Genomic DNA, 21,075 nt, shown 5'->3' with positions numbered 1-21,075 from the left:
AGATGTTTACAACATGAAATTCTATATATTTTTGGTAAAAATTAATATATCTATATATATTATTGTAATAATGGGTGAAAAACATGTTTTGACAGGATCGTGTTGATGCAGGTTACCCCACTGCAATGGCAGTGTCCATGATGATTGCTATAGGATCATCACATGGACTCATTCTGGTGTTTGGTAAGTATACATGTACTCTTGTTTTATGTTAATTTGTCGTCTGCATCACATACTGTCATATCTCAAAAGGCTGCCTTGTGTGATTTTTATTATCATTGTTGTATTTCATATTGTTACTTTATATATTTCAGCATGCTTCTTTCATTTATGAATGGGCATGAGATTGTAATATTGTGATAATACGTCAAAATTAATATATAGTTAATAATTATTTTACAGTGTATCTCATCCCTGGGATCTTAACACAAGTTGATGACAGTAATAATTTAAAATATCACAAAAGGCAGCCTTTTGAGATACAACAGTATGTGAAGCAGACGACGAATGGGCTAATCAAGGCCCTAGTTCGATTCCACAAGCACTCATACCTATCATCTGTTTATTGTATTATCATGAGGATTGCCCTGTGGAGGCTTCCTGGTGAACAGAATTTTAACAAGGATGAGTGACATAGTATTCGATAGGGTCTATATGTGATGCTGCACATCAAAAGGGTGGACTTTGCAGCAAAGTGCTTTCAAGATATAGATGAAAATAGACAGAAAAATGCTAAGAATTTGGGATGCTGTTTTACTTATAAAATATGAATGCTTCGATCATGGACATCAATCCGGGAAGGGGCAGAGGGCCCACCTTTCGGCAAAATGACCACTTTTTTGTTCTTTTCATCAGCCACTTTTTGACAATTCAAGTTGAATGTACCCTCCCCCACATTTCAAGCCGGATTGGGGCTATTATGGCTTTGATCAATTTGAGCAAATCAGGTGTCATTTTAAAGCTTGCAAAATGTTTTCAAAGCAGAAATACAGTCAACTCGAAATTGACTTTACCAGGAAAGGTCTGAATTTTATGTGCTGCATCACTTTTCTGAAATATTGATAAATATATATTGATATATTTTAGAAAATAATGGTGTTTATCTGAGGCAAATTTTTTTTTCATAGAATCATTCTCAAAATGGGGTTGTTTATCATAATCTGAAGCAAATATTTAATGCATATGTGACATGATCACGGGGAATGAGTCACATGTCGGCCCTGGTCGAAAATGAGTTTTACACATGTTTCTAAAGATGACATTTAGAGCTTTCAGGAACTGAAAACCCCATGTTGATATGACTTTTCTTTGTGAAGTAATATCAATTTATCAATCGCTGAAAACAATATAAAACAAAAGAATTTTAACTCGTTCTTTGCCAATATCTCAAAATCAATATTAGCGACATCCGACTCATTTCCCTTGATCGTGTCACATATAATCATTCCCAGTTATGTCCATAAGTGTTTGAGCGAAACATTGACTTCACTTCCTACTTTCATTTTCACTTCACTTCACTTCATGCTGGCTGCTGTAAATAGCACACCGATTATCAGTATCAATAGAAACTACCGTACTCGTCCGAGTATAGTCCCACGTTCGAGTATAATCCCACCCCCCATTTTTCGAAAAATTTCAGAAATTGTAAAAAAAAAAAAAAAATTCAAGATATTTTGTATTTTTAATATGAAAATTGATAATTTGTTTTCATGTCATACTCTATTAATGATTTCAAAATGCATTGAATTTGAATGCATTTTGAAATCATTAATAAGTATGACATGAAAACAAAGTATCAATTTTCATATTAAAAATACAAAATATCTTGATTTTTTTTTTTTTTTTTTTTTTTTAGGTCAACCATGAATGAATTTTTTTTTTTTTTTTTTGAAATTGAGTATAATCCCACCCCCAATTGTGAAAAATTTTCACATAAAAAACGGGTGGGACTATACTCGGACCAATACGGTAGTTCTAAGAAATTGCATTTTGTAAGTCCAGTTTCGTTTTCATATACTTATAAATGAAAATTCTACTTTAATGTCACAATATACTGGAACAGAGACTGAGGTTTTACGAAATTACGATGGGGTTTGGCATCCAAGTTATCAATAATGACCCCCAGTGGAAGGTTATTCACTTGCATGGAAATATGTGCAGTTTAACCATACTTTTAAAAGTGGTTCAGGTGGATTGAAATTTTATCAGAATTCCGGAAAAAGTTTAGAAATTCTTTCTGAGGCAAATAGGAGAATACAAAATGAGTGTGAAAGAGAGGCAGAGAAAATAACCTGCTGGCACATAAAAGTTGGAAGCATGTAGGCCTGAGTTGAATATCCGGGAACTTGGGTATCCGCCCATCCCTTAGGTAGCCGGGTCTGAATTTTTGTGACAGCTTATCCAAAGGGTAGGAGATTCTGTCACCACTACCACCATCCCCACCAGCCCCCCTCATATTATGTGTATTACAACCAAAATCATATAGACAAAGAATTGTATTCTTCAAATTGTTTTGCAGATCCCAAACAGGTTTTGAAGTGGTGCCTTGGTAGTACTGCAGTAGGTAATCAGTATGGAGCTGTGTCATCGCTGGGAATCAACACGGACTGTACCAGACTCATCAGTGGCTTTGCAAGGGGACAGGTGAGATGAGAAAATTATTAAGAGTTTAGAGTAAATTGGCTAATCAAGTATCGGAATGAATAATATACACACAGTTTTGTTGTCCAATTCTATCATTCATGTATTTCATATTTGATGTAAATCCATGTCCTTACCAAAAGGTACTCAAAATGTCGGTACTCTATCTTTATTAATTTGTTCTATCTTTTGATTGACCATTCATTTAATATTAATGAAATATCAATTGAGTCATTTGTAATTATTATGTGAAAACATAAATCTCTCTCTTGGGCAATAGATCCAAATTTGTTTGATCCTCTGATCGACTATGCAATGTTTGCAAGGTCGTTGATCCTTAATATTTATGAAATATCAAGTGACTTGTTATCAATTATGAAAAATTTTCTTTTTATGTATTGACCATGTACCAAATCAAAAATTACCATTCTTTTTGATTAATTAGATGATAGTTTATTTAAAAAAAAGTATGGATGCAGCATTGATGGTTGATCCCAAGATTATGTAATCTTAGCTTAGTTACATAAACTCGGGTCCAACACAAGAATTCTTTTTAAGAGTATCACTTGTTTAATATGTTCTGTGTGTTTTGATATCTTAGATCACCATGTGGGATCTGACATCAGGAAAGTTACTGAGAACCATCACCGATGCCCATCCACCTGGTTCAGCTGTGCTTCACATACAGGTACAGTAACCATAAAGCTTTTTTTCTTTTGTCAGCTTTTGTCCAACATGATGAGTAAAGCCAAATGGAGATAATGTCATGGACAATTTGTATCATCATCATCATCTTGGAAGCAAAATGTTTGTCCGCATGCGATCTGAATGTACATGAAAAATTATAAAGCCTATGTGAATTAAACTTAGGCTCAAAGCCCCAGTCATTAGGGGCTCTTCTTACACAATGCCCAACTAGCATAAGTGCTGCGCCCAAGTGCGTTCTATATGAATACAAGGTGTTATTATGTTCATCTTTTCACCAATTATAAGCGGAACAAATATTGATGAGAAAAATTGGTTTCTTTGGATATGTTTGGATTAAAAATGTAGGGCATTACGAATGCCTTTGGCATTATCAAACAATATATAGATTAAATTTTTCTAAATTTGTTTCATTTAATAAACAGTTCACAGATGACCCTACATTGGCTATTTGTAGTGACAGTGGTGGCTCTGTGTTTGAGCTCAACATGAAGTAAGTATTGTTTACACACATTCACATGGATTAGCATGTGTCCTTCACAGACCAACCTGGGTAAACAAACAAACAAACAAACAAACAATCACGCATCTCACAGACAGTCACACACAGAGTGTGCATGTGATGTAATAAAAGCATGATTAGATACAGTCAAATGACACATTTTTTATGCGATCATATTTCACAGGACAAAGTGTGGGCGGGCAAAATACTGCTCAAACCAATCAAAAGTCATTATCAAAAATACAAACCAATCAGAAGTGAGTTGGATTTTTTAACCATAACACCGAACACTGCTTTTTGCTATCGGAAGTTAAAGAAGAAACAAAAAAAGGAGAGAAGATGAACAAAGAAGTCACTTGGTACCCCTGGGATTCGAACCTTAGACCCCTCGCATGCTAAGCACACAATCACCTATGGGTAGCCACAGGGCTTTCCCTGAGCATATAGCACTTAGGGTGATTGCGTCATTGTATCACCTGGGATTCATGCATGCGCACTGGTTATCCTTGTGGTATTCTGTGATAATTTCAGGTGTTAGGGTTAATATCATGCAGTATTAGCTGTGTTCATTCAAATGAAATTTTTAGTGAAGCAGACACTTTCCCCCTTTATGCCACACTTCCCACTCTTTGTCAACCAATATATAGGGCAGGGTTATAGCTAGCCCAAGTTGAGTGCCGGGTAATTTTACTATCCAATTAGAGCGCTGGCTTGGGGTACAATCTTTTAGTGAACGCTTGAGTTATCTGGGAATAAGCTCTGGGGTATCACCCCTAATTTTTTTTTTTGTTGCTCTTCTTATGATGAAAAAAATCATTTACTAAAAAAAAAATTTAATTTAATTTTTTTTTTTTTTTTTAAATTTTTTTTTTTAAATTTTTTTTTTGTGCCGGGCGGACAGCGCCAGTCCCGGGCGGGGCCGCCCGGCGCCGCCCACTGTAGCTATAACCCTGATATAGGGGTCTTAGAGGTCTGCTGCCAATATGGCTTTGCTCAACATTGTATTGGGGGGGGGGTAGGATGAAGCAATTGTCATTAACACGTTGAAGGTTGCCAACACATCTTCCTTGATCTACATGTGTCACAGGATCATACACAGGATGATATAACAGGCCTTGCCTTCTAGATTTTAAAAGCGTGTGGTTAATCACTCGCTAGCATGATTCTAGACGAGTGGTCGAATTTTCACAAATACCACATATTTGGGTATAATCTAGTAGAGCTTCAGTCTTGGATGATTCGATAGCTGATTTTGGGAGACTCGCAGCGAGTGATATTTAGTGTATATGGCGAGTGGAAAAATGCTCACTAGAAATCGAGTTTGGGCGAGCGGTGGCGAGCGAGAGCGATTGCTCGCCTCAAACGGCAAGGCCTGTAGAAAGTGAAAATTTCTAGTCTAGATGATCTCATTATAGTTCAAAATTCAAACCGAACAAAGTTGGTAAGGACTTCAGATTTTCATTTATCTATTTCTTTGTTTATTCATAGAATTCTTGTTTTGTGGATGACACTTTTTTATTCAACAGGAGAGTGATGGGTATGAGGACATGTGAATCAAGATGTCTGTTTTCTGGAAGGTAAAGCAATCTATTAAAAAATATTATATACCTCATATATCATGTATATAGATTCCTGTCATCTGATTGGTTGAAAGTGCAGTCATTGAATTAACTATGCCTGCAAAATGAACTATGGACCGGTCCATGGAAATGAACTATGGACCGGTCATGTGCGTCACAATCAAACTGCGCAATCGCAACATCCACGTATCCATTCGGTATATAAAACAAATATTGACTGCTATATTCGGGACATGGTTAAGATTATAGGCCCGCGGTGATCTCAAAACCATGCTATGACCCTCGGCTGCGCCTCGGGTCATAGCATGGTTCATAGCATGGTTTTGAGATCACCTTGGGCCTATAATCTTAACCATGCCCCTCATAGCAGTCAATATTTGTATATTATATACCTCATATATAGATTCCTCTCATCTGATTGGTTAAAAGTGGAGTCATTAAAATAGCTGTGCCCCCTTTTTCTATCAAGATGATTTCCGGGCATAGAATCAACTGTGCCCGGGAAAATAATTGGATATTCGCAACCCCGAATACACAGATCGCTCGTATACATTGCGCACCCACTATACGGCCGGCGTTGATTACGAGTGTTGAGACTATCGCGGTCAATGAATTTGACCTCTCCTTGACGACGATCTTTCACCGGCCGCCGTGAGTGCAGTGATTGTTTACATTCTGTTACATGTCAAGGATTTATACCTGCCAAATGTCACTTTTTAGACAAATTACTACAACCTGGAGACTCGGCAGTGTGTGATGTTAGCACAGAAACGGTAGGGTTGTTTTAGATATGAAATCGGTGAGATATCGGTCCAAATTCTGCACCTTGCTCTTGCATGCACTGTGTGCATTTAAGCCTAAGGCCGAGGCAGTTACAGAGCTTGTAGGCCTTGTCAGTCAGGTAATCTTTTAACCAATCAAATGAGAAGAATCTATATTATTCGGTATATAAAACAAATATTGACTGCTTAATATTCGGGGCACAGTTTAAAATTATAGGCCCTCGGTGATCTCAAAACCATGACTATGCCCTCAGCTTCGCTTCGGGCATAGTCATGGTTTTGACATCACCTCGGGCCTATAATTTTAACCATGCCCCTCATAGCAGTCAATATTTGTATAATATGAAATGAAAAATAAAAATTTTCCGGAAAATTGCTGACTAACTGATCAGTATTGTCATGCAAGACATCCAGGACATCCAGGATTGGTGGAGAGGGTCTCTGCAAACATTTGAGTGTTGTTGAACCAGTTATAAATACCGTATTTCGTCAAATAGTCGCCCCCCCCTCAAATAAATGCCCCCACCACTTTTTTTCAACCAAGATGTTTCAAAATGCCGATATTTCCATGCTATCTTGTGTAGTAAGCTTACCAAGTTAGCACATGGTCCATAATAAGCGTCAATAATTGGCGAACATCTGGATCAGAAACCCAAAAGTGAGCCAGAAGTCAGTGTTTCTAGTTCATAGTTCGTCATTTTAGCGTGTGTTTTTAGTTTACCTAATGATTTTAACGGGAATTATCGTTCTAAAAAACGCGAAACCGAGAAAAACGCGTTCAAAGTTAGGGAAGTAAAATGACCATTTTTGAAATGAAAACCAGCATATTTGCATAGTAACCAGTATGTTCCTTACATCCTATTTGCTTCAAATTTTACACAGACACGTTATGGGTATTATTACAATAATAAAACAAGATTGAGACTGATATTTTATTGTTTTGCATATTATTGAGCTGTTAATTAAGCACTGTTGTATGTTTGTTTTATCTATGTTGTTATTTTTTTCATCAGACAGGCCTCAGAAAATGTAGATTATTTCATATTTCCACTTATTTCTTTAAAATAAAACTTTATATGTGTTTAGAAGAAAGCTTAAACATTTCAAATCTGCAAAAATCTCAACTTCGCCAAATATGAGATTTGCATATATTTTCACCTGTAGCTCGAAATGAAGTTTGCCGAGTTTACGGCTCATTTTCCGCGTCCAGCCACATATCGTAACTTAATATCGATTTTGAGACTTACAAGACGAAGCAAGTACATATCACTAAAGGCCATCTCATAGTAAGCAGTCACAAAGAGTGTCGCTTATCGGAAAACTGACTGCTGATATCGCATCGATAGGTTGCTAGTGCCCTAGCGTCAAGTACATATCACTAAAGGCCATATCATAGTAAGCAGTCACAAAGAGTGTCGCTTATCGGAAAACTGACTGCTGATATCGCATCGATAGGTTGCTAGTGCCCTAGCGTCAAGTACATATCACTAAAGGCCATATCATAGTAAGCAGTCACAAAGAGTGTCGCTTATCGGAAAACTGACTGCTGATATCGCATCGATAGGTTGCTAGTGCCCTAGCGTCAAGTACATATCACTAAAGGCCATATCATAGTAAGCAGTCACAAAGAGTGTCGCTTATCGGAAAATTGACTGCTGGTATCGCATCGATAGGTTGCTAGTGCCCTAGCGTCAAGTACATATCACTAAAGGCCATATCATAGTAAGCAGTCACAAAGAGTGTCGCTTATCGGAAAACTGACTGCTGATATCGCATCGATAGGTTGCTAGTGCCCTAGCGAGTACATATCACTAAAGGCCATATCATAGTAAGCAGTCACAAAGAGTGTCGCTTATCGGAAAAGTGACTGCTGATATCGCATCGATAGGTTGCTAGTGCCCTAGCGAGTACATATCACTAAAGGCCATATCATAGTAAGCAGTCACAAAGAGTGTCGCTTATCGGAAAAGTGACTGCTGATATCGCATCGATAGGTTGCTAGTGCCCTAGCGAGTACATATCACTAAAGGCCATATCATAGTAAGCAGTCACAAAGAGTGTCGCTTATCGGAAAAGTGACTGCTGATATCGCATCGATAGGTTGCTAGTGCCCTAGCGAGTACATATCACTAAAGGCCATATCATAGTAAGCAGTCACAAAGAGTGTCGCTTATCGGAAAAGTGACTGCTGATATCACATCGATAGGTTGCTAGTGCCCTAGCGAGTACATATCACTAAAGGCCATATCATAGTAAGCAGTCACAAAGAGTGTAAAACTTATCGGAAAAGTGACTGCTGATATCGCATCGATAGGTTGCTAGTGCCCTAGCGAGTACATATCACTAAAGGCCATATCATAGTAAGCAGTCACAAAGAGTGTTTCTTGTCGGGAAGGTCACCGCTGATATCGCTTCGACAGGTTGCTAGTGCCCTAGCGAGTACATATCACTAAAGGCCATATCATAGTAAGCAGTCACAAAGAGTGTCGCTTATCGGAAAAGTGACTGCTGATATCGCATCGATAGGTTGCTAGTGCCCTAGCGTCAAGTACATATCACTAAAGGCCATATCATAGTAAGCAGTCACAAAGAGTGTCTCTTATCGGAAAAGTGACTGCTGATATCGCATCGATAGGTTGCTAGTGCCCTAGCGAGTACATATCACTAAAGGCCATATCATAGTAAGCAGTCACAAAGAGTGTCGCTTATCGGAAAAGTGACTGCTGATATCGCATCGATAGGTTGCTAGTGCCCTAGCGTGTACATATCACTAAAGGCCATATCATAGTAAGCAGTCACAAAGAGTGTCGCTTATCGGAAAAGTGACTGCTGATATCGCATCGATAGGTTGCTAGTGCCCTAGCGAGTACATATCACTAAAGGCCATATCATAGTAAGCAGTCACAAAGAGTGTCGCTTATCGGAAAAGTGACTGCTGATATCGCATCGATAGGTTGCTAGTGCCCTAGCGTCAAGTACATATCACTAAAGGCCATATCATAGTAAGCAGTCACAAAGAGTGTAAACGCTTATCGGAAAAGTGACTGCTGATATCGCATCGATAGGTTGCTAGTGCCCTAGCGTCAAGTACAAATCACTAAAGGCCATATCATAGTAAGCAGTCACAAAGAGTGTCGCTTATCGGAAAAGTGACTGCTGATATCGCATCGATAGGTTGCTAGTGCCCTAGCGAGTACATATCACTAAAGGCCATATCATAGTAAGCAGTCACAAAGAGTGTCGCTTATCGGAAAAGTGACTGCTGATATCGCATCGATAGGTTGCTAGTGCCCTAGCGAGTACATATCACTAAAGGCCATATCATAGTAAGCAGTCACAAAGAGTGTCGCTTATCGGAAAAGTGACTGCTGATATCGCATCGATAGGTTGCTAGTGCCCTAGCGTCAAGTACATATCACTAAAGGCCATATCATAGTAAGCAGTCACAAAGAGTGTCGCTTATCGGAAAAGTGACTGCTGATATCGCGCGATAGGTTGCTAGTGCCCTAGCGAGTACATATCACTAAAGGCCATATCATAGTAAGCAGTCACAAAGCGTGTCGCTTATCGGAAAAGTGACTGCTGATATCGCATCGATAGGTTGCTAGTGCCCTAGCGTCAAGTACATATCACTAAAGGCCATATCATAGTAAGCAGTCACAAAGAGTGTCGCTTATCGGAAAAGTGACTGCTGATATCGCATCGATAGGTTGCTAGTGCCCTAGCGTCAAATCGCAAGCAGTTGATGTGAAGGAAACTTTGTCGCTGCCTATGATTGAACACTGGTTGCGATTGTAAAAATGCTAGTGTTTGATTACTAGTGATTTTTAAAATCACATGCTGAAACTGCTAATATGATATGTTCATAACACTTACGAAGCATTGTCCGAAAGTCCGAAACACACAAGTATCAAACCCATCATGACTATATTCCATAGGATATACATGTTAGTGTTAGGATTGGTTAGGACTTAAAATATGTGGAAGGTTTTACGATACATCATAAATGTCAATGAAACATTCCTGATTATTGGGCTAGTCCATTTGAAATCCATATACCCCCTATGGAGACATTAATCTTCCCCACAGGGAGTGTGAATGTCTAATGGGTTTACCTGAATGAAGTCTTTACTCCCTGTGTGGGAGATTAAGGTCATGTCTTCCATATAGGGGTGTATGTATTTTAACTGGAACAGCCCATCATTCTCCTCCTTTTCAGTCGTGGGGAGGTGTGCGCCGTAGCTCCTCTACTCTTGAACTCATCAGTGAAGGATCATCCGTTGAAGGACGTCTCATTGCTAGCCATGGCTACATTATCGAAAGTCTTCATCGTTGGCCTCAGGCCTAAATTGACAGTGTTATTCACAAAACAACTCAAGGTAAGAAATGTTTACTGTAAACACAATATCTTCTGCTCACAAAATGTTTGTGATTTTAAAGGACCATCATAATTGTTTTAGCATGTTATTTTTGCAAAAGGTGGGAAAAAGAAATATGTGACTTATATTTTTACTGTAATTTTGCTCCTTATTATTCATCACTAACTCTGATCCGATCAGATCATGCCCTATATAACATGTGACACGATCTGGTCCATGGAGACCAAAGGTGAGATAAATTGAGGTAAAAATATGGAGCAAAAAACCCCACAAAAATATGTAAGAAAATCCACATCACAAAACCGTAGCATTTTAGATCCAATATGCTAGACCTTTGGTGTTTACAGTATATCCTGATGATTGTATAAGGTAATAATTACAGTTACTCAATTTTCAAAAATGCCTCATTTGACCCCCATGGACTAGATTGTGTTACATAGAAATGAGCTACCTAATTATAGTGTAATAGTCCCAATATATAAACTGAGCTCAAAAATAAACTTATAATTTTTTACAACTTGTGAATCACAAGGTCATATCTTAAAATAGTGTCAATCAAAATGAACCAAAATTACACACAGGATTACTTTAATACTCTACTCAAGACACATGCCAGTAACCAAGCAGTTGCCCAACTGGCACAACAGCAAAATGCACTGTCATGGGACAGCTTCCTGGACTTCCTCCACTTTCACAGCCCAACATTTGGCACCCAGCATAAAAAATCTGTGAGAATGCACACAAGATCCTTGCACAGATGATAAAAGCGGTGCTGCTTTCTGCTTTTCATACACTTTTTTCATGAAACAGGGCTGGGCTGTGAATGTGGTCCAGGAAGCTGTTCCATGTCAGTGCATTTTGCTGTTGTGTCAGTTGGATAACTGCTTGGTTATTGACATGTGTTAAGAGTAGAGTATTGAAGTAAACCTGTGTGTAATTTTGGTTCAATTTGATGGACAGGATTTCAAGATATGACCTTGTGAAAAATTATAAGTTTCTTTTTGAGCTCAGTTTAGTTGATCCAATATTTTAAAACTCAAAGCTTGACCAATAAATATGGGCTCAACTGATCAAATTTGATATCAACATATATTATCCTTGTTTTGCTTGAGTTAGTCACAAAATAATATATAATTATGATGTTGAGGGCACGGTGGCGCAGTGGTTACGGCCTTGGACTCATAATCTGAGAGCTTGCTCGACGTGCGTGGTTCGATTCCCCGTCCCACCACCGTGTTGCGCCCTTGGGCAAGGCGCTTTGCCTCGCTTGCCTCACCCCACCCAGGTGCAATGGGAAGCTGTTAGGGGTAGTCACAGTCGTTGTACTGATGGACCCTCGCCACTTGTAGGCTGCAAACGTGGTTCCGACATATTCTAATGACGGCGGAATAAATGTAAAGCGCTTAGAGGCTGTTTACGGCATAAAGCGCTATATAAATATCTACATTTATTTATTTATTTTATTTTGTCACAAAAATGTCTTTTTATTTATATACAGGGTGATCCAACCACCTTGCCACTTCTAGCATGGCAGTTTGTCATCATACAAGTAACAGATACAAACAGGGTGGTCGACCCTGTATTGGCCTTTGGCCGAACTCATACGGTACACTTTTACCAGGTAAGTTAGTTACCATAGAAACGCATGTCATTGACAGGACACAAATATATATATATATATATACACCAGGCACAAAAAGAAACTCGTCAGTTATATTCATCCCTGGTGTTCAATAACTTGATAATTTTGGAGTATTCTGAAATATACATTTTGTTAATTGGACTTTTCTTTCTCATTTGACACCCTGTTCGTGAACATTGAGCAAAATTGACCAAGATATGCACCTCAAACTCTCAAACCCCAAAATGAAAAGTTGCAATTTTAACGATTCAATTGTGCCTGTTACACTGTGCTTTATTGATTGGCCCGTGGTGCTTGTGTGCAATACCACGATGCGTTCCCATTGAAAATCGTTGAAAATGCAACTTTTGATTTTGGGCTTTGGAGGCGCATATCTTGGTCAATTCTTGTTCGCTTTTCACTTAACAGGGTGTCAAATGAGAAAGCAAAGTCCAATTAACAAAATGTATATTTCAGAATAATCCAAAATTATCAAGTTATTGAACAGCAAGGATGAATATAACTGACGAGTTTCTTTTTGTGCCTGGTGTATATATATATATATATATGAATGTATTTGACCCTATTGCATAATCTTGTACTGTTATAGTCATTTCATAAGAAATGGAACCATAATCACTCATCATACAAATGGCAGCTTCCAATAATGCAGATGATCCAAATCTTATGCAACTTTGAAAAATGGATTCTTTGACACTAAAAACATATAAAACTACACCAATATCAATAAAATAAGGCATAGAATTATATTTTTGATGCAAAATGACAATTTTCAGACCCCCCCCCCCATGCAGACCCCCCTGTCCAAATAAGTTTTTTGGCAAGCAGCTGCTCATTTATTGGCCGATTTCAATTAAAAGTCGTCAAAATGCTCAGGAGATCATCCTGCATTGAAAAAGCTGGAGCCCTAAGGAATCCGAAACATTGCCCTTTTTTACCACTGTACAGCCTACCCATACATCAGCTTTATTTTGATTGGTTCTCAGATGATTATATCATGTAATTAGCCAATCAGGGGTACTGTAAGAAAGATATGTGTCCATGTGGTTAACAAGTGTACGTATCTTGTGTACTTTCAGGTTCTATACCAAGAGGAGAGTGTTGTAAAAGTGGTGCCGCTACAAATTGTGCAATTACCATATTCACTTCTTTCACTCCAGGTAAGACCCTGAGTCACATTTTTAAGTTAAATTAGGCACTGCAGTGTATTAGCAGTCAAGTTAGCACAATCGATAAGGTGCAAGAGGTTGCGGATTCGAACCCTGGCGGTACCTAATTCGCTCTTGTGGAAAATTGAGTTAGCTTGAAATTCCCCTGGACAAGGAACTTGCTGCTAATTGTCTCGTTGTAACTCATATAAAACTCAGGGAGCTGATCCTGGATGCGAAGGTTATTTGTGGAATATCTAGGGTGTGCGCTCTAGAAGCCGTAAAGTCCCCATGTTGTTAAAAGTTTATGGAATGATGTGGGGCTGTAGTGGTCAACAGCAACCGAAAAAGTGTGCTGAGGCTTGTGGATCAACGTCTAGGTGTTGTGCCTGTGCGTAACACACTATAAATCACACGATTTTTTTTTTTAAAAATCTATCCCTGGTTATGTGTTGGTATATACTGTTATGATATTTTAATGGGTTGCGACAGCTATGTTAAGCAAAAATTAGGTCACTTGTAAAAAAGTTTGGGAACTGCCGGTATAAATATCTTTATTTGCAATTCTCTTTCTCTGCAGTGGTTCAATTCTAGGACCGTGATAACAGTTGACACAAGCGAGAAGCTGAGACTGATTGATGTGAGATCAGAGGAAGAGCTGGAGGTCATTGACCTGTCGGACATTGGGCTTGTGTACAGCAGCAGTCACTTCAAGTCACTGGCAACAGGGGGTAATGTCAGTAAAGCATTGGTAAGTGAAATAGAGTCCATTGAGCTATACCAATTGAAATCCATACAGGAAGACAAGACTTAATCTCCCACACAGGTGCTGTGGATTTCAAATGGAGTCACCCATTTAGGTAACCCCATATGAAATTCACACTCCCTGTGTCGGAGATTAAGGCCATGTCTTCCATGGGGGTGTATAGATTTCAACTGCATGGAATAGCCCATTGCAGCCGGAATAGTAAACAGGTCAGATGCATGTATTTGACATGATGAAAGAAAATTGGTTGTTTAGGCGACGAAAAAACACAATCCTATCCTACTGGTGGACAAAAAGTTGATTTTTGTTTTGTATAAATTCGGTTGTAAATCAATGTTCAAATCAATGTTTAAAAATTTCACCGCAACTCTGAAATTGTAATACTAGATGTAGCCTGTATTCCAGTTAAATAAACATAGCCATTATATGGAATTGTATGTACATATATTTTGATATTATAAAATACTCAAAATTGGCTTTGTTCAATTTATTAAAAAAAAACCAAAAAACCCTGCATACTGCATTAGATTTCAAACTCCCATAGTACATGAGACAAAACTATTATTTTGATCTTCTTGATCAGCGCCGTGGAACCTTGCTGCCTGCCATATGGCCAGGGAGCACATCCACGTACACCCACATATTGATATAACATGGGAAGCAACTGTAGAGGGATCAGTGTATAAACAGCTTTTTATGCAGCTTGTTATTTTGACCTCTGAATATCTGGTTTTGCTTTGGCTCTTGAGATAAGATTCTTGTGCACTAACGTAAGGTCTTAGGACACCAGAAGTAAATCATCTTGCTTTGCTTACTTAATTACTTGCTTATTTGGGGTGGTTTTCCTGAACCACAGCTTTCCATATCATCCTGTCCTGCATCGCCGTTCCCAGGTCTGATGCTTGTAGTCCCGTGTCTGGCTTGAGAACATCTACATATGTAAGGGGTGGTCTTCCAGGGTTTCTTGTTCCGTGTTTGGGTGTCCAGGTTATCAGATTGGCGACAGGTTCGCACTTACTCCTGTAGCAGTGTCCAGGGAAGCGTGTCCTCCTTTCTCTAATCTTCTCTGAGAGTCTTGGAAGGTCTCCATACAGCTGCTTCCAATGGATGTTGTACACTGCCATAAGCATTTGAGTGTAACAGCCGTCCAGCTCTTTTAGTTTTGGAGTTATGGTCCAGGCTTCGCATCCATATGTTAACACAAACTCCACTGTTGCACTGAAAACCCACAAAATCATCTTGGTGCCATGGTTACTTGGATCTCAGAATGAATATCTGCTTTGGCTAGTGAGACAAGATTTGACAAAATTCTTGGGTATCGTGGCAAGGTGTTTGTGAGGTTCCTTCTGGAATTTTTGATCACCAATTTTCCTGATTTTCTCTGCAGGCTTTGTTTGTGAGAGGGTATGCTGCCAATTTGATAAAATAACAGGGCACCAAGTGAAGTTCTTGGAGGTGACAGAAGCAAAAAACGTTGGTACCATTTGTTTATTTTAATCCTGATATATCCTATTTTCTCTGCAGGCTTTGGCTGGTGAGAGAGCATGCTACCAATCTATAAAAACACACAAGGGACAACTGCTTGCCTTAGGAACAAAGGTAATCTTTTATAACAACTACATAAACTTGACATAAACTATTAACAGAATAAATGTTTCTTAGAAAGATAAAATGCTGTTGTCTATATTACTTAAGCAAATATATTACATTGGATATAGGTTTTTATAATGGTTTTAAAAATTACACATTTATACCTTGATACCTTTTTATATGCTTGGGAGTCATGCCCACATTGTTCATTTGTTCTCAGAAAGATAAAATGCTTGTGCTTACATTACTTTAGCATAAAGCCCAAAATTTTCTGCTTTACAAATGTCAAATTCCGCTTTTCTCCGCTTTGTAAATTTTGCGATAATAAATTTTTCACAAAATATCATAAGCCTATTACCGTATTGGTCCGAGTATAGTCCCACTCGTTTTTTAGGTGAAAATTTTTCACAATTGGGGGGTGGGATTATACTCGAATTTCAAAATTGGAGTGTCCCAGGACCTATACCTAGATGCTAGGATCATTCATGGTTGACCTAAAAAAAAACAATTTTAAATTTCAAGATGTTTTGTATTTTTAAGATGAAAATTGATAATTTATTAATTCATACTCTATTAATGATATCAAAATGCATTGAATTTGAATGCATTTTGATATCCTTGATGAGAAAGGTAACACTCTTACCGAAAGTGTAGACATCAAAAGGCGATGGGTTCAGTATAGTTCCCAGCTGTTTGAGGCACAAGATGACAAGGTGTATGTACAGTGTGAAACGAGTGAGGAAGAACCTCCACCATTGAGATCTGAAGTTGAGCTTGCCATGGAACAAATGAAAAATGCTAAGTCACCTGGCATTGATAATGTAGCTTCTGAGTTGTGGAAGGCAACTGGGAAAGAAGGATAGACCTAATGTGGCGTCTATGTGGTATCATCTGGAAAAAGAAGAAATGGCCGAGAGACTGGTGCAGGGCAGTATTTATTCCACTGCCAAAGAAGGGAAATTTGAAAGAGTGTGCCAATCACGGACCATCAGCCTGATTTGTCATGCAAGTAAAGTGCTTCTGAAGATCATCATCAAGAGAATGAAGAACAAAATGGAGCAGGAAATATCTGATGAGCAGGCAGGATTTCGTGAAGGAAGGGGTACTAGGGACCAAATTGTCAATATCAGGAATGTGATTGAGAAATGCAGAGAGCATAGACTTCCTCTTTACATGTGCTTCATAGATTACAGTAAAGCTTTTGACTGTGTTAGCCACCCTCAGATGTGGGAAACTATGAAAAGATGGGTTTTCCAAGTCATCTTGTGGATCTGATCAGCTGCTTATATGAAGACCAAGAATCGGCAGTCAGAACAAGTAGTGGAGACACAGATTGGTTCAAGATTGGAAGAGGCTTACGACAGGGCTGTGTGCTATCACCAAACCTATTTAACATCTACTCTGAAGACATAATGAGAACAGCTTTGGAGGGGTTTGAAGGTGGAGTGAAGTTTGGCGGTACAAGAATTACTAACCTGAGGTACGCCGATGATACCACTCTTATTTGTAGCAGCAGAGTAGAGCTGATTGATCTTTTGAAGCGCATCAAAGAGGCCAGTGAAGAAAAACACCTTCTCCTGAACACAAAGAAGACAAAAATAATGGTTGTAGACACAGAGAGAAAAAAAGTGATGAGTTTGTGATAGATGGACAACAGATTGAGGAGGTGAAGCAATTTGAATATCTGGGTTCAATGATTAACAACAGTGGTGACAGCACAACTGAAATTAAGAGAAGACTGGCTATTGCAAGGACAACTGTGCAGGGCATGTCAAGCATATGGAAAAGCAGAGGCCTATCCATTGACCTCAAGGTACGCCTACTTCGTGCAACTGTGTTTTCCATTGCCACTTATGGATGCGAGTCTTGGGCTATGACCAAGAATGATAGGAAAAGAGTAGATGCTTTTGAGATGTGGTGTTACAGGAGGCTTCTACGAGTGACATGGAAAGACAGGAGAACAAATTCCTGGATCCTTGACAAGATTGGTACAAGTCTAACCATCAGAAGCGGCATAATGGAGAGAAAGCTGAAGTACTTTGGCCATATTGTCAGGAAACATGGAGGTGTAGAAAAACAGATTTTGCAAGGGGCCATGGAAGGCACACGAGGAAGAGGACGTCCACCAACATCTTGGACTAATGACGTGAAGCTGGTTTCTAACCAGGGAATGCAAGGTGCAACACACTTGGCATCGGATCGAGTGAGATGGCGTACTCTTGTGAAGACCACAGCAGCGCTACACAGCGCCACCTGACACAGAGAGAGAAATAGAGTATGACATGAATACAAAATATCAATTTTCATATTAAAAATACAAAACATCTTGAATTTTTTTTAATTTTTTTTTTTTAGGTCAACCATGAATGATCCTAGCATCTAGGTCTAGGTCCAGGGACACTCCAAAACCAAAAAAAAAAAAAAAAAATTAAAATTTTTAAAAAAAAAAAAAAAATCTTTTTTTACAATTTCTGGAATTTTTCGAAAAATGGGGGGTGGGACTATACTCGAACGTGGGACTATACTCGGACGAATACGGTATTTGCCTACTTTACTGCTTACTGTAGTCGTCTTTCTTAGTCTATATTCAATGTCACCATTGAAATTCAACATTGTTTAGTATGTTCCTGGGTAAGAGCACAGGATCTGTGGTAAGAGACTCTTCTTAATTTTGCTTTTTTAAGCTTTTTTCGGTTCATTTTTTTCTCCTTTTAGCAAAACTGCCTTTTCTGTGTTTCTTCCCAAATTTTGTGACTTTCACAAAAAATCCACAACGCGGAGGACTTCTGGCTTTACTTTAGCGCATTGGATAGTAGAAAATAAACTGTGTTGACATTTAATGTAGAAGGCAAACATGCACAAGAATAATTTAATGTCGTAAAAGAAAATTTGATACATAAATTTTCGGGCCATCAAGTGACAGTATAGTGTTGTGAGGCCTACACGACGGAAACATTCAAACATGATTAAAACGCGAGCATGAGTGCAAGGGTAAGAGCATTATAATCATGTTTTAAATGTTTCCATCCTGTAGGCCTCACAACACTTAACTGTAACCTGATGAAGGGTGAGGCCGGAAAATTTGTGTATTAAATTTACTTATACGACATTAAATTATTTTGTACATTGTGTTTTTTATGATTTTATAATTTTCTTGACAATGACACATTTACACATTGACACCTTCATACTGTAAAGCATGCAATGTTCACATTCATGAAAATTGTGCTAATGCAGTTGTTCTCGATGTTTTTATGCACACAAATGTGTGACATGATCAAGGGGAATGAGTCACATGTCGACCCTGGTCAAAAGTGAGTTTTACACATATTTCTAAAAAGGATATTTAGAGCTTTCAGAAACTGAAAATCCCATGTTGATACAATTTTTCTTTGCGAAGTTATGTCAATTTATCAATCGCTGAAAACAATATAAGACAAAAGAATTTTAACACTTTCTTTGCTAATATCTCAAAATCAATGTTAGCGACACCCGACTCATTCCCCTTGATCATGTCACATATTGTGTCTTCCTATAGGCTTTTATTAAAGGAAATGTACAAATTCATGAAAAATTCATGTCATATATGCTTGGGATTCATGATAATATTGTTTCTGTATTACACTGTTATAGTCAGTTAACCTGTGTATTTATGTTGTTAATATTAAAACATTAATAACCTTGCATTATTGAGTAAAAAGAAGGTAATTTTGACTTTTTGGATTTAATCATTTTTCACTGTTGTTCATCACTGTTTAACAACAATGCGTCTACGTCACCCGCATGATTTACTTCACAAGCAAAGTAAAATCCGCAAACGCACTCGGATGCGAGTTGTTAAACAGTGGTGAACAATGGTAAAACATAATTGATGATTTCTCTGTTGATTTTGGCAATAAACTACAGAATAAAACGACAATGTTTAGCCACTTTCTCCAAAATAATAATGAAACTGCACACAGCAGCATGTTGTTTTCATTATTTAATACATCTGTTATGCATTTATTTCAGTCATTACATGTGATGACTCTCAGGACATGGCATGAGGTAAGTTATTGACGTCAAAATATCGTCATGGTTTTTTCCTTCTCTTAATGACTAAACGGCTATTCCAGTTGAAATCCATACACCCCTGGGCCTATGGAAGACATGATCTTCCTCACAGGGAGTGTGATTTTCAATTGGGGTTACAAGCTGAAAGGATGACTGCATTTGAAATCTACACCCCTGTGTTGGAGATTAAGGTCATGTCTTCCATAGGGGTGTATGGATGTCAACTGGAATAGCCCAATGCTGGATTGTGTCCCATGAATTTTCAGAGCAAAGGTGTTGTTGCCGTTGTCTCGTCACCTTACATAGATACTTCACTGGTTTTATGGGGATGGCTTCAAAAATCAACCAACATTGTCCTGGCTGAGACGCCGATTGGACCTGGTTTCTATTGTCTGGAAAAATGATATACAGTAAAACCATAGGTGATGCCAGGGTGCCAGTGGTGAACAGGCATTTGGGTTTTGAAGTCATTGCTGGACAGTTTGCAGGAATCTGAGTCATTATTAAAAAGATACAACCAGCAGTGGGATATTCTAGTTGAAATCCATACCTCTATGGAAGACATGACTTTAATCTCCCACACAGGGGGTGTAGATCTCAAATGGAGTCACCCATTTAGGTAACCCCATTTGAAATTCACACTCCTTGTCTGGGAGATTAAGGTCATGTCTTCTGTAGGGGCTGTATTGATTTCAACTGGAATAGCACAATTTGTTAATTTTAAAGTGTGTTCGGCTTATAATTGGCAAAAAAAATTAGACGACCGTAACATTGTGTATTGATATAGATTGGTATGCATGCAATTTGGCGCAGCACTAGTTGTGCATTGCATATCCTTGTGACTGACGCACACTTATGTGACTTTACGCAAACTGACTAATTTTAGCATATTATAAGCCGAACAAACTTTAGTTATGTCTTTCTTTATCTCTAGAATTTCACCAAGCAACAATGTTTGCTCAATGGACCTTTTCAGGAGGACTTTTTACGAAAAGCACTAATCATGCATGACCATCAAAATATATTCAATCAATCAATTTCTGGCAATTTTGAATGTGTATTTGACCATGCAGTGCACGATGCAGTATGCTATGTCAAGTAAGAGAAACGCAGTACATGAGTAGTGTGAACAATCTTGCCATGGCAAACGCACACACTGGTGCCAGTGTGTGATTGGTTGTGGTGTTTTTGTTACCGCATGTGATATCTTTATAAAATGATTCCTGATTAGCTGCTGCAAAGGTTTTGAATACCGTATTTTGTCAAATAAACGCCCCGGGCGCCCGGC

General features: G+C 38.4%; 1 protein-coding gene across 1 annotated transcript in view; it reads left to right on the top strand.

Moving 5' to 3' along the window:
* The window catches only part of LOC140168644 (vacuolar protein sorting-associated protein 8 homolog), a 93,441-nt gene that overhangs the window by 7,165 nt on the left and 65,201 nt on the right, over nucleotides 1-21,075 (top strand). Inside the window, 11 exon segments of the mRNA XM_072192055.1 lie at nucleotides 96-183; nucleotides 2,519-2,643; nucleotides 3,242-3,328; nucleotides 3,771-3,838; nucleotides 5,374-5,424; nucleotides 10,429-10,588; nucleotides 12,087-12,209; nucleotides 13,310-13,390; nucleotides 13,959-14,129; nucleotides 15,669-15,743; nucleotides 19,746-19,781. Of these exon segments, the coding sequence (XP_072048156.1) occupies nucleotides 96-183; nucleotides 2,519-2,643; nucleotides 3,242-3,328; nucleotides 3,771-3,838; nucleotides 5,374-5,424; nucleotides 10,429-10,588; nucleotides 12,087-12,209; nucleotides 13,310-13,390; nucleotides 13,959-14,129; nucleotides 15,669-15,743; nucleotides 19,746-19,781 (1,065 nt within the window).

The sequence above is a fragment of the Amphiura filiformis genome, chromosome 13 (genome assembly GCF_039555335.1).
Source record: "Amphiura filiformis chromosome 13, Afil_fr2py, whole genome shotgun sequence".
Classification (NCBI taxonomy): Eukaryota; Metazoa; Echinodermata; class Ophiuroidea; order Amphilepidida; family Amphiuridae; genus Amphiura; species Amphiura filiformis.
This window is presented reverse-complemented; position numbering and strand designations above follow the sequence as displayed.